The sequence below is a fragment of the Schistocerca serialis genome, chromosome 7 (genome assembly GCF_023864345.2).
Source record: "Schistocerca serialis cubense isolate TAMUIC-IGC-003099 chromosome 7, iqSchSeri2.2, whole genome shotgun sequence".
NCBI lineage: Eukaryota > Metazoa > Arthropoda > Insecta > Orthoptera > Acrididae > Schistocerca > Schistocerca serialis.
Genome location: NC_064644.1, coordinates 119281602 through 119294381, shown reverse-complemented (window position 1 = coordinate 119294381; position 12780 = coordinate 119281602). Strand labels below are relative to the sequence as shown.

The 12780-nt window shown below is 39.8% G+C and overlaps 1 protein-coding gene across 1 annotated transcript in view; it reads right to left on the bottom strand.

The window, feature by feature from the left end:
- LOC126412844 (ubiquilin-1) overlaps positions 1-12780 on the bottom strand; it is a 99471-nt gene that overhangs the window by 33565 nt on the left and 53126 nt on the right. Inside the window, exon 7 of the mRNA XM_050082689.1 lies at positions 671-825. Within this exon, the coding sequence (XP_049938646.1) occupies positions 671-825 (155 nt within the window). The remainder of the gene's footprint in view (positions 1-670; positions 826-12780) is intronic.

Below are 12780 nucleotides of genomic sequence, written 5' to 3'. Positions count from 1 at the left end.
TTGCAAGGCACCTCATTGGGTAAGGCATATTTTAAACCTGAAAAAAGCACTCTGAATATGTTATGCCAACACCTGTGAATTAAAACTGGAACTGCAGCATCTTTATTTCTCGTTATTTTCCCCTCATCCAGATTATTTTTTTTTTTTTTTTTTACGTCTCTTACACCTTGGGACTAGAAAAATTCACATTTGCAATAAACATGAATATAGATGCAAATTCTGCATGAAAATGCAAAAATGTGAATTTGTGTAATAAATGCTATTTTGCAGTGAACCACAAAATGGTTCAAATGGCTCTAAGCACTATGGGACTTAACATCTGAGGTCATCAGTCTCCTAGAACTTAGAACTACTTAAACCTAACTAACCTAAGGCCATCACACACATCCATGCCCGAGGCAGGATTCGAACCTGCGACCGTAGCAGTCGCGCGGTTCCAGACTGAGTGCCTGGAACTGCTAGACCACCGCGGCCGGCTACTTACCAAAACTGGCACTTCCAATGTTCTACACAAAGCCTTCAAACACCTGAATCTACAAACGTTTCATGTGTTTAGAATGACTTTAGTGCTAAATAAGTAGCATTGTAAATATATTTTCAGAGACAAAAGAAGTAGTGTACATAGATTACAGATTTAAGTGTAAACAAAACAATGCTTTACGTTACAAACCTGTTAACAAAACCAGGCGCAATATTACGTAACTGTTCTACTCCCTGCTGTATTTGAAGCAATGCATTTAATGCCTGGGGATTTGACATCAGATTATGGATTTCAGGATTTTGCAACTGCTGTAGAAAGTTTGGTAGCATCCGCCGTATCTGTTCCTGAAATTTATACAGAGACAGACCACATAAGTGTATCAGACTATTTATTAAGAGAAAGTAAACCAATGAAAGTAATAGCCATGTGTCTCACTGTTTAAATAACAGCAGCATGGCAGCTACTTAAATTTTATCATCATTTATATTACACGAAAATGACACTCAAGATGCAGCCTGAAATTTTATTCACTTTTCAAGAGAAACTAAACTGAGAGTAACGCAATTGTGCTGCATTCTGGCAATTTCTTTTAAGCATTTTTAACTGATCAATCTTTGGGAACAAGAATCTTACACTGTCTCCATAATTTGTAAGGTTTCAAGTGTGTTTTCAATTAGATAAAATGGGAAAGGTTATCCATATGTCTTCTTATTTTGGATCACAGTAGTACTTGATGAGGGCTACTTTAGAAGAGATTTATGTGAATGATCATCTAATGAATGGAAGTTTTGTTGTATGATCAACCTCAGTTACTGCATCCAAGTGTTGTTAGCAGCTTCCCAACAGTGGTACTGTACTTTTGTCAGTAGTCACACGGATGTGATGCCATTAGAAGGAAAAAAGTACTGGGGTTCAAACACTCATCAACAAGGTAATCAAGATCTGACTGGATAAGGATGGGCAAAAAAGAGACTGTGGTCTTTTCACAGGAACTGTCTTGGTCTTGACTCATTTACGGAAACCATACAAAAGCAAATTATGGATATCTGGAGAGGGATTTGAACCTTATTCCTCTCATGTGATACTCCAATGTGTATACTATTTCACAATCCACAAACAATAGAAGACAGCTCAGGCCAGGATTTGGGAACAGGGAAGGAGGAAGTGAATATTTGCTATTGTGAACGGTGATTAACTGTAATTTTGTTGAGAATTAATGATGAAGCACTACACCTGTCTCTGACTTCTGAGAGAACAGCAAAAGGAAAGCAGTTTATTTCCGTGCTCATTTTCTGGGCTTCTAAATGAAAGTGAGTTACTTATTTAGAATTGTCTACACACTTTTGTAGTTTAATTGTAAATTTCTTGCTTGTTTGTGTATTTCGAGATATAGTCTTGTGCTTTAGAAACTTCATAGTACAGGTTTACACCATGTGCATTGCTGCTATCATCAGCCAGCAGCCGTCGTACTGGGCACAGTCAGTCATTGAATTTTGAACTAGCAGCACCAGGAGAGTAGTTCATTTTCCACCATCTTCAGTATGGACAGGGCTGGTGAATGCTGCATTCAGATGCATCTTGAGTTGGACACAGTTCACTCACAGCACCAGGCAGTGCTTGCTTTGGTCATGCAGCTTAAGCCTGCTGCCTATGGGTGTCATTGTGAGGGGCTGAATGTAATGATCCAAGGGACGACCAGCATGTCCCATGTGTCCACCAATTGGTCTACTATTATGGTGGGCCTAATTACTGCCTGCATTGAAATTGAACCTTCACCAGTGAGCGAATGGGAGGTTGTATATGCCAGGGTGTACCAGCTGGCAAAAAGACTTTCTGGGGAACTGATAGCAAAGCCTCCACAGTATGTCTGACAAACAGGTTTCAGGAGCTATCTGTAGCTGATAATAATCCTGAGTCAGCTGCAGTCATTTTTTCTGTTCCACTGGAACCCCCTTAGTCTCCAAGAGCTGGGTATTAACAGTGGGTGGGATTATTGGTAGTTGGGAACTCCAATTTGGGCATATGGTGGAGCCCCTTAGGAATATGACTGCCAATCAGGGGAAGATAATTGTGACTCAGTGTATACTGAGGGAAATGATCTCAGATGAACAGCAGTTCCTTCAGATGTCACAAAGAGCACAGGGTGCAGCCATCAGCAGGAAGTGGCTCTGCCAGTACTAATGATATGAGCCATTTTGGATCAAAAGAGATTCTCTCATGTTTCTGGTGGCTCAACCAGTTTTGCTTCCAAGATGAAGCCAGGGCTACCCATGTATAGCATCACTGACAGACAAATTGTGGACCTTTGTGGACCTTTGGTAGAGCTATGTGGAGGGTCTCAATCAGAGGCTCAGATGGTTCTGTGACTGTAAAGACTGCAATTTCTTTGACTTTCACCATAGGATGGAGAGGAATTAGGATCTGCTTAAGAGGTCAGGGGTCCATTACATACAGATGGCGACTAACTGGGTAATGTGAAGTGAACTGGGCGTTAGGGTCTCAGGGAAAATGCAAACACGGGTTCTGTTTCAAAGGACGCAGGTCAAGCAGAGGATGAGGATAGACTTCAGAAGCACTGGCATTATAAATGTAAACTGTAATAGCTATGTTGGGAAACAACCACCAACAGGGTGTATACACTGACATGAAAGAAAAATCTCGGATTTTTACCAGATTACCTGATTAAATGCCCCCCATGAACCATGGACCTTACCATTAGTGGGGAGGCTTGCGTGCCTCAGCGATACAGATAGAAAGGTGCAACCACAACGGAGGGGTATCTGTTGAGAGGCCAGACAAACGTATGGTTCCTGAAGAGGGGCAGCAGCCTTTTCAGTAGTTGCCATGGCAACAGTCTGGATGATTGACTGATCTGGTCTTGTAACACTAACCAAAACAGCCTTGCTGTGCTGGTACTGCGAACGGCTGAAAGCAAGGGGAAACTACAGCCGTAATTTTTCCCGAGGGCATGCAGCTTTACTTTATGGTTAAATGATGATGGCGTCATCTTGGGTAAAATATTCTGGAGGTATAATAGTCCCCCATTCAGATCTCCGGGCAGGGACTATTCAGGAGGACATCGTTATCAGGAGAAAGAAAACTGGCGTTCTATGGATTGGAGCGTGGAATGTCAGATCCCTTAATCGGGCAGGTAGGTTAGAAAATTTAAAAAGGGAAATGGATAGGTTAAAGTTAGATGTAGTGGGAATTGTGAAGTTCGGTGGCAGGAGGAACAAGACTTTTGGTCAGGTGAATACAGGATTATAAATACAAAATCAATGCAGGAGTAGGTTTAATAATGAATAGGAAAATAGGAATGCGGGTAAGCTACTACAAACGGCATTGTGAGCACATTGTTGTGGCCAAGATAGATACGAAGCCCACACCTACCACAGTAATGCAAGTTTATATGTCGACTAGCTCCGCAGATGACGAAGAGATGATGAAATGTATGACGAGATAAAAGAAATTATTCAGGTAGTGAAGGGAGGCGAAAATTTAATAGTCATGGGTGACTGGAATTCGATAGTAGGAAAAGGGAGAGAAGGAAATGTAGTAGGTGAATATGGATTGGGGGGAAGAAATGAAAGAGGAAGCCGTCTGGTAGAATTTTGCACAGAGCATAACTTAATCATAGCTAACACTTGGTTCAAGAATCATAAAAGAAGGTTTTACACATGGAAGAAGCCTGGAGATACTAGAAGGTATCAGATAGATGATATAATGGTAAGACAAAGTTTCAGGAACTAAGTTTTAAATTGTAAGACATTTCCAGGGCCGATGTGGACTCTGACCACAATCTATTGGTTACGAACTGTAGATTAAAACTGAAGAAACTGCAAAAAGGGGAAAATTTGAGGAGATGGGACCTGGACAAACTGGCTAAACCAGAGGTTGTACAGAGTTTCAGGGACAGCATAAGGGAACAAGTGACAAGAATGGGGGAAAGAAATACAGTAGAAGAACGGGTAGCCCTGAGAGACGAAATAGTGAAGGTAGCAGAGGATCAAGTAGGTAAAAAGACGAGGGCTAATAGAATTCCTTGGGTAACAGAAGAGATATTGAATTTAATTGATGAAAGGAGAAAATACGAAACTGCAGTACATGAAGCAGGCAAAAAGGAATACAAACACCTCAAAAATGAGATTGACAGGAAGTGCAAAATGGTTAAGCAGGGATGGCTGGAGGACAAATGTAAGGATGTAGAGGTGCATATCACTAGGGGTAAGATGGATACTGACTACAGGAAAATTAAAGAGACCTTTGGAGAAAAGAGAACCACTTGAATGAATATCGAGAGCTCAGATGGAAACCCAGTTCTAAGCTTCTAGTCCAAACTATTAATCGTCCATGTTTCACTTCCATACATGGCTACACTCCATACAAATACTTTCAAAAACAACTTCCTGACACTTAAATCTATACTCGATGTTAACAAATTTCTCTTCTTCAGAAACGCTTTCCATGCCATTGCCAGTCTACATTTTATATGTTCTCTACTTCGACCATCATCAGTTATTTTGCTCCCCAAATAGCAAAACTCCTTTACTACTTTAAGAGTCTCACTTCCTAATCTAATTCCCTCAGCATCGCCCCTCTTAATTCGACTACATTCCATTATCCTCGTTTTGCTTTTGTTGATGTTCATCTTATATCCTCCTTTCAAGACACTGTCCATTCCGTTCAACTGCTCTTCCAAGTCCTTTGCTGTCTCTGACAGAATTACAATGTCATCGGCGAACCTCAAAGTTTTTATTTCTTCTCCATGGATTTTAATACCTACTCCGAGTTTTTCTTTTGTTTCCTTTACTGCTTGCTCAATATAGAGATTGAATAACATCGGGGAGAGGCTACAACCCTGTCTTACTCCCTTCCCAACCACTGCTTCCCTTTCATGTCCCTCGACTCTTATAACTGATATCTGGTTTTTGTACAAATTGTAAATAGCCTTTTGCTCCCTGTATTTTACCCCTGCCACCTTCAGAATCTGAAAGAGAGTATTCCAGTCAACATTGCCAAAAGCTTTCTCTAAGTCTACAAATTCTAGAAATGTAGGTTTGCCTTTCTTTAATCTTTCTTCTAAGGTAAGTCGTAAGGTCAGTATTGCTTCACGTGTTCCAATATTTCTATGGAATCCAAACTGATCTTCCCCGCGGTCAGCTTCTACCAGTTTTTCCATTCGTCTGTAAAGAATTTGTGTCAGTATTTTGCAGCTGTGACTTATTAAACTGATAGTTTGTTAATTTTCACATCTGTCAACACCTGCTTTCTTTGGGATTGGAATTATTATATTCTTCTTGAAGTCTGGGGGTATTTCGCCTGTCTCATACATCTTGCTCAACAGATGGTAGAGTTTTGTCAGAACTGGCTCTCCCAAGGCTGTCAGTAGTTCTAATGAAATGATGTCTACTCCCAGGGCCTTGTTTCGACTTAGGTCTTTCTGTGCTCTGTCAAACTCTTCACACAGTATCGTATCTCCCATTTCATCTTCATCTACATCCTCTTCCATTTCCATAATATTGTCCTGAAGTACATTGCCCTTGTATAGACCCTCTATATACTCCTTCCACCTTTCTGCTTTCCCCTCTTTGCTTAGAACTGGGTTTCCATCTGAGCTCTTGATATTCATACAAGTGGTTCTCTTTTCTCCAAAGGTCTCTTTAATTTTCCTGTATGCAGCATCTATCTTACCCCTAGTGAGATAAGCCTCTACATCCTTACATTTGTCCTCCAGCCATCCCTGCTTAGCTATTTTGCAATTCCTGTCGATCTCATTTTTGAGGCGTTTGTATTCCTTTTTGCTCGCTTCATTTACTTAATTTTTATATTTTCTCCTTTCATCAATTAATTCAATATATCTTCTGTTACCCAAGGATTTCTACTAGCCTTCGTCTTTTTACCTACTTGATCCTCTGCTGCCTTCACTACTTCATCCCTTAGAGCTACCCATTCTTATGCCTGTCAATTGTTCCCTTATGCTCTCCCCGAAACTCTGTACAACCGTTCCACAGGTTAGTGTTACCTTTTTTAAATTTTTTTTTTAATTTTTTTTTTTTATACGCCCCTTGACCTTTTTTTCTGGGCTATATAAAGGACAGAGTCTTCATCACACCAGTTGCTGACTTCGACAAACTGAAGGCTAGGATAAAGGCTGCTGTGGGTACTGTGACAGAACACATGTTACAGAACGCCTGGCGGGAACTGGAATACTGCCTCGACATTCTCAGATCTACCAAGGGAGCACACCTTGAGGTTTACTAACGTAAGTTATCTTAAAAAAAAACTACGATCACTAACCTATGTAACGGCATCAAATGCAAATTATTATGTCAATCGGATATTATGTAACAGATTGTTGTAAGCAGAGCAAGACTTTGTGCTCACCCTGTATATTCCCTCGAACTCTAAAATTTATCCATCCTTTGAAAGGCAAAAGATTTATACACTGATATAGAGCTTCTTGGCACTCCCAGCCAAAAAAAAAAAACATTTTGGAAAGATCTTTAATGCACAGTAACACGTACGGTGCCTATTTTCAGATTTCGGAAGTATAAATACGAATTCCACCAAATACAGCACAGTATTTCAGAACACACAATACCAAAATATCATTAGTGTGATACCCATGCTACAATATGGAAACAGAGACTGTAGCAGTGCTCTTAATGGCCTGGCAGTGAACTTCAAACTCTGGAAAATATGGCACGATAATATATATTCTTGCTTTGCAAAATACAACTACTACAAGCTGTACACTAAACATTTTTTGAGTTACCTGGTTGAATACATGTTGCTTTTTGCCTACATTATTGATAATCTGCAAATGAAAGAACTAAAATAAATATGAGAAAGTAACTTCTAAGCTGGGTCTTCTTAAGTGTGTGTTACTCTGTAAGATATGTCGAACACAAATTTTAAATAATGAAGTAAATGTCTGGTCTTCTGGGCCTGAAATTTTTCAAAGCAGCTAGTCCTCAAAGTGTTTTGAATGAGGGACAAACACTCCAAAGAAATTTACGAGGGCCTTTCTTTTACAACCTCCAATCACTTAGTATGGAAGCTACACGAGCGGCAGAAAGTGGACAAGCTCTGTAGGAAACTGCGTAACTCTCGTACTACACGCTCTGCCATTGCCGACCTCAGGGCATCAGTCTGCGTTACACTACAGCCACGTAAACATGGCTGCCGTCATTGGTGTAATTCAGTTTCTGCAAGCAGAAGAGAATAGTGCAACAGAAATTCATCAGAGAATTAGCCGAGTAATGGCAATAACTTCATGACTGATGGTGTTGTGCATAAATGGTACCAAAAGTTTAAAGATGGCCGAAATGAAGTGCGTGATGAAGGGAGCCAAGGACGCAAGTCTGTCGTTACAGGTGACCTTGTTGAACAAGTTGACAGAATGGTTAGAGAAAACTGTAGGTTCACCATGACTGCTTTGTCTATGGAAATTCCGGAAATTTCAAGATCTGTCATACACACCATCATTACTGAACATTTAGGCTATAAATAACTTAGTGCTCACTGAGTTCCAAAAATGTTGATGGACACCCACAAAAGTCACCATACGGTGTCAGCTTCTTTTTGAAATCGTTACTGGAGATAAAACTTGGATCCAATATGACACACTGGAAACAAAATGACAATCACAACAATCGATGCATCCAAATTCACCAAACAAACCCCAAAAATTCAAAAAAATCATTCAACAACAGAAAGGTTATAGCTACCACGTTTTGGGATTAAAAAGGTATGTTGCTTGTAGAGTTTATGCAGCCCGGAACCACTATCAATGCAGCTGCTTGTTGTGAAACTTTATGACGTTCATGGAGAGCCATTCAAAACAAACAAAGAGGAATGCTGATTTCAGGAATTGTGTTGACCATGACAACACTCGTCCACACACTGCTGGCACAACCCAACTGCTCCTTGAACAATTTCAATGGGACATTTTCGATCATCCGTCATACAGTCCTGACCTGGCACCCAGCGACTTCACCTTTTTCCTGAACTGAAGATGTGGCTAGGAGGGCAGCACTTTCAAACCAACGAAGATCTTCAAAACAACATCAATGCTCATTTGGCATCACTGACGACAACATGTTTTGAAGAGGGTATTACAAAGCTTGTCCACAGCTATGATAAATGCCTCAATCTTTTCGGTGGTTATGTTGAAAAGTAACCATAAGTGTACAAAACTTTTGGTAGTAAAATAATTGTTTTCTATGAACTTGTCTTTTATTTGTAGTCTAACAAAGGATGAAAAAATAAATGGCCCTCATACTATGAAAGTAATGCCTCTCAAATCACCATTCGCAATAATTTCCCACAACCTGCTAGAAATGCATATAGCTGTGATGTCATGCTATCACACGAATAGTCTCCACTTCTTCCAAACTAACTACGAAAGTGTAGAATGGATATGACACATTCCAAGAAGTAGTACAGACAGCAATTGAGAGATTCATACTAAATACATTAGTAAGATACAGAACAGATCCCCAAGGTTTAAAAAACAGATCATGACAATGTTTCAGAAACATGAGCTCTAAATTTAGCGCAGACTTCAATGCAAGATGCTTTTGACACTTTAGTGACCCAGCCCAAGCATAACTCGGGCCGCCACACTTTGTCCAAAAGAGTGCATCAGATTACGTCATGGACCACGATGTTCTCAAGGTGCAATTCTGCTGTTGCTCAAAACTTGGACTCATTTCACACAAGAACAGAGTATGAAAGTCTCGCTGCCTGTCCATTGAAAGATGCTATCTTCTGTTGTCAATTTCTAGAATGATTTCGAAAGGAACAGTAACAAATGCAAGAGTTGCTGTCGCAACTGACTGACCCAATTTATACTCTAATTAACCTGAGTTTTGTGGTGTATTCTTGAAGGTTTTGCAGTTTGCTGTAACTCTGCAACAAATATGTAGTTAGGTGAGCAAGAAATTTTGGATGTTCAACAGGAAGAATCCTGAGATTCTGGACTGGAGGGAGAAATATCTGAGGGGGGACACTCCGCAAAATTCATATTCAAATCTGCAGTTCTCTAAAATTTTTAGTTGTTAGTATCGTTGCTACAACTACTGCTACTCTAATTTAGTTTTGTTTTATTCATCTTAATCTTATCTTTTTTACAGATGAATGTCACGACAAAGACAAAGCAGCATCGAACGTGGCTTTCCAAGATCTGTTTGGAGATCGCTAGACAATTTAGTGGCAAAATGTGCAGGAAAGGAAGCAACTGGTTTTGCCCTGATTGCAAGATACCTCTCTTCATGCCAGAATGCTTCAGACTTTTCCACACAAAAACCAATTACTTGTGAATCTCCTTAAGAGCTCATCCCACACTTCTCTCTGATAAAGTGTGAAGAGAGCATATTTTAAAGTTCTATTTATGTCATTGCAGGTTTCACTGTGATTCACCAGGTGGTAAGGTGATAGCAATTTGCAAAATGGCGACTAATCAACATAAAACTTTTTGTGTGTTGCAGTATAAGACGACTTAATCCATCACTACCATGCAGCATGCATTGTGTCGATACTACAGCATACGGCCACTAACCCAACAAAGCTTTCTGCAGGGGTGGCAACAGTTCAACAACACAGGTTGCCACTAAAGGAAAAAGCTCCACACAACTAGTTGAAATAGTAGAGTGTCTAAGAGACATTCCTTCACACCCCCAAAAAAAATATCTACCAGTTGTCTGAGTCGCAAACTGGGCATTCCATATTCCACTGTGTGGAAAGAGTATGTGGAAGTTATTAGATCAGAAACCACATGATACCGCATACAGTTCCTACACTGTTTGAGGCCAAGTGACAGCGCCATCGGCACGTGAATTTTGTGAGCTTTTCTAGGAAACAACAGAAGATGACAAATTTACACCTCAACTTGTGTCAGTGATGTGATGTCCCCCATAAACAGTCAACCAAATCGTCACAATGACTACTAATGGAGCATGGCAAATTCCAATGTTGAAGTGGAGACAGATTTTCCAAAGATGAGTTTCTTCTGTGCTGTTTCGCACACGAAGGTATACGGACCCCAATTTTGTCCTGGGTAAACTGTGATAGCTGATATCCCAACTTCGTATTCTAATAAGATGGAGCTTCACCTCACTGGCATAGAGTAGGGCATCAGTATCTGAACAGGAGCTTCCAAACCAGTAGACTGGGTGCTGTGCTCAGGATTACCTTTCACTCTTCATGTGGTCCCCAACGCCTCCTCATCTTACAGTTTGTGATTTTTCTTCTTGGGGGATATGCGAAGGACTATGTTTGAACTTTGCTGATAACACCGACTAAACTCCTGGATTCCATTATTGCTGCATTGGAGAACACTGACAGGGACATGCTTGAGCACATATGATTCGAACTTGATCGCTGCATAAATGTTTGTAGTGCAACAGGAGCAGAGCACATAGGGCATTTGTGATGGTGTGTAAGAAACTTAAAAGTGTACTTTTCCATACAATCTATCGTTCACTATTTTTATGCAATACTCTGTGAAATACTTTTATCCAAAACACATGAATTTCTACGTTTCTAAACACCATGTACTTTCTGTCATCATTAGTGCAACATTTGTAATCTTTAAAACAACTAAAATAAATATGAAACATAAACCCTGAAACTTGGTCTTCTTTTAATGTGTGTAACTCTTTTAACGTATAACAAACACAAACACCATATTTTCCACAACGAAACAATGGCCAGCTTCACCATGTGATAGCAATGGTTACATTCCTAGTGACAGTTCCCCCAAAAAGAGTTACTGAACATGGCCTTCTGAAAATCCTTCACAAAAGAAAATTAAATAAACATTCCAGTGTTTGACACAAGACAGCTGCCAACATGAGTAGCTTAGAAGCATCTTCAGTGTAGCTACACTGCTTAAATCATTTAATAAAGGTAAATCTCCTTGTCAAGACTGTACACCTATTATGGTCCTTTCTGAGTTTGCAAATGTAATAGCTCCAAATTCAGTAGTCATGTACAACCACCCATGCTCAACGAAAGATCCGTACCTAAGGACTGGACAGTTGCACAGGTCACACCAATACAAAAGAAAGAAAACAGAATGAATCTAATGAATTACAGACCCATGTCACTGACATCTATCTGCAGTAGAACTTGGGAGCATGTATTGTTTGAACATTATGAATTATCTAGAATAAAACCATCTACTGACCCATAGCATGCATTTAGAAAACATTATTCTTATGAAACACAACTGGCTCTTTATTCACACAAAGTGCTATCAACAGGGGATCACAACTGATTCTATATTTCTGCATTCCAAAACGCTCTTGACATTGTTCCTCAAAAGTGGCTTCTCATCAAATTGCATGCCTATGCAGTGTCACCAAAGACGTGTGAGTGGATTCATAATTTCTTGTCAGAAAGGTCACAGTTCATGTAAATGATGGAAAGCCATTGAGTAACACATACAGAATATCTGGTGCTCCCCAAGTAAGTGTTACAGGCTCTCCGTTGCTCCTTATCTATATAAAATATTTAGGAGACAGTCTGAGCAGCTATATTAGATTGTTTGCAGACAACGTTGTCATTTACCAACTAGTGAGGTCATCAGAACATCTAAACCAATTGCAAAATGATTTAGACAAGATATGTGTATAGTGCAAAAGTGGCAACTGAACTGAAATAATGAGAAGTATGTGGTCATCCACATGACCACTGAATGAAAGCTATTTAAATTTCGGTTACATGATAAATACGATACAGGTTTCTTCTGTCGGTCACTCACTGTTTTTTTACTTCAAAATGATGAGTTTCAGTCAATGTTGCCCATCTTCAGATCATATGCTGTAGTTACAGAGTAATGTAATGGAACTATCAGTTCAATGTCATACAAGATGAGCACCATTGCCTGAAACTGATCATTTTCAAATAAAAGTAGCCACACAGGCAGAAAATAAGCCTATTTTGTATAAGGTTTGCAGACAACTCCCTGTGAATAACATGTCTGGTTTTGATAAACAATAGATCACGCAAATTTAACTGCTGCCGATTCAATTAAATACTAGGTGTTACACTTACAAACAATTTCAACTGTAACGATCACAAAGAAAATTTTGTGGGGAAAGTGAACTGCATTTTGTTGACAGAGCACTTATAAGATGCAAAAAATCTATTTAAGAGCCTGCTTACATTATGCTTGTCCGCCCCCTTCTGCAGTACCGCTGCATGGTATGGAATCTTTACCACATAGGACTAACATTGGAAATCGAGGACAGCTTGTTTTGCATCATCACGAGAAAGGGAAGAAAGTGTTATGA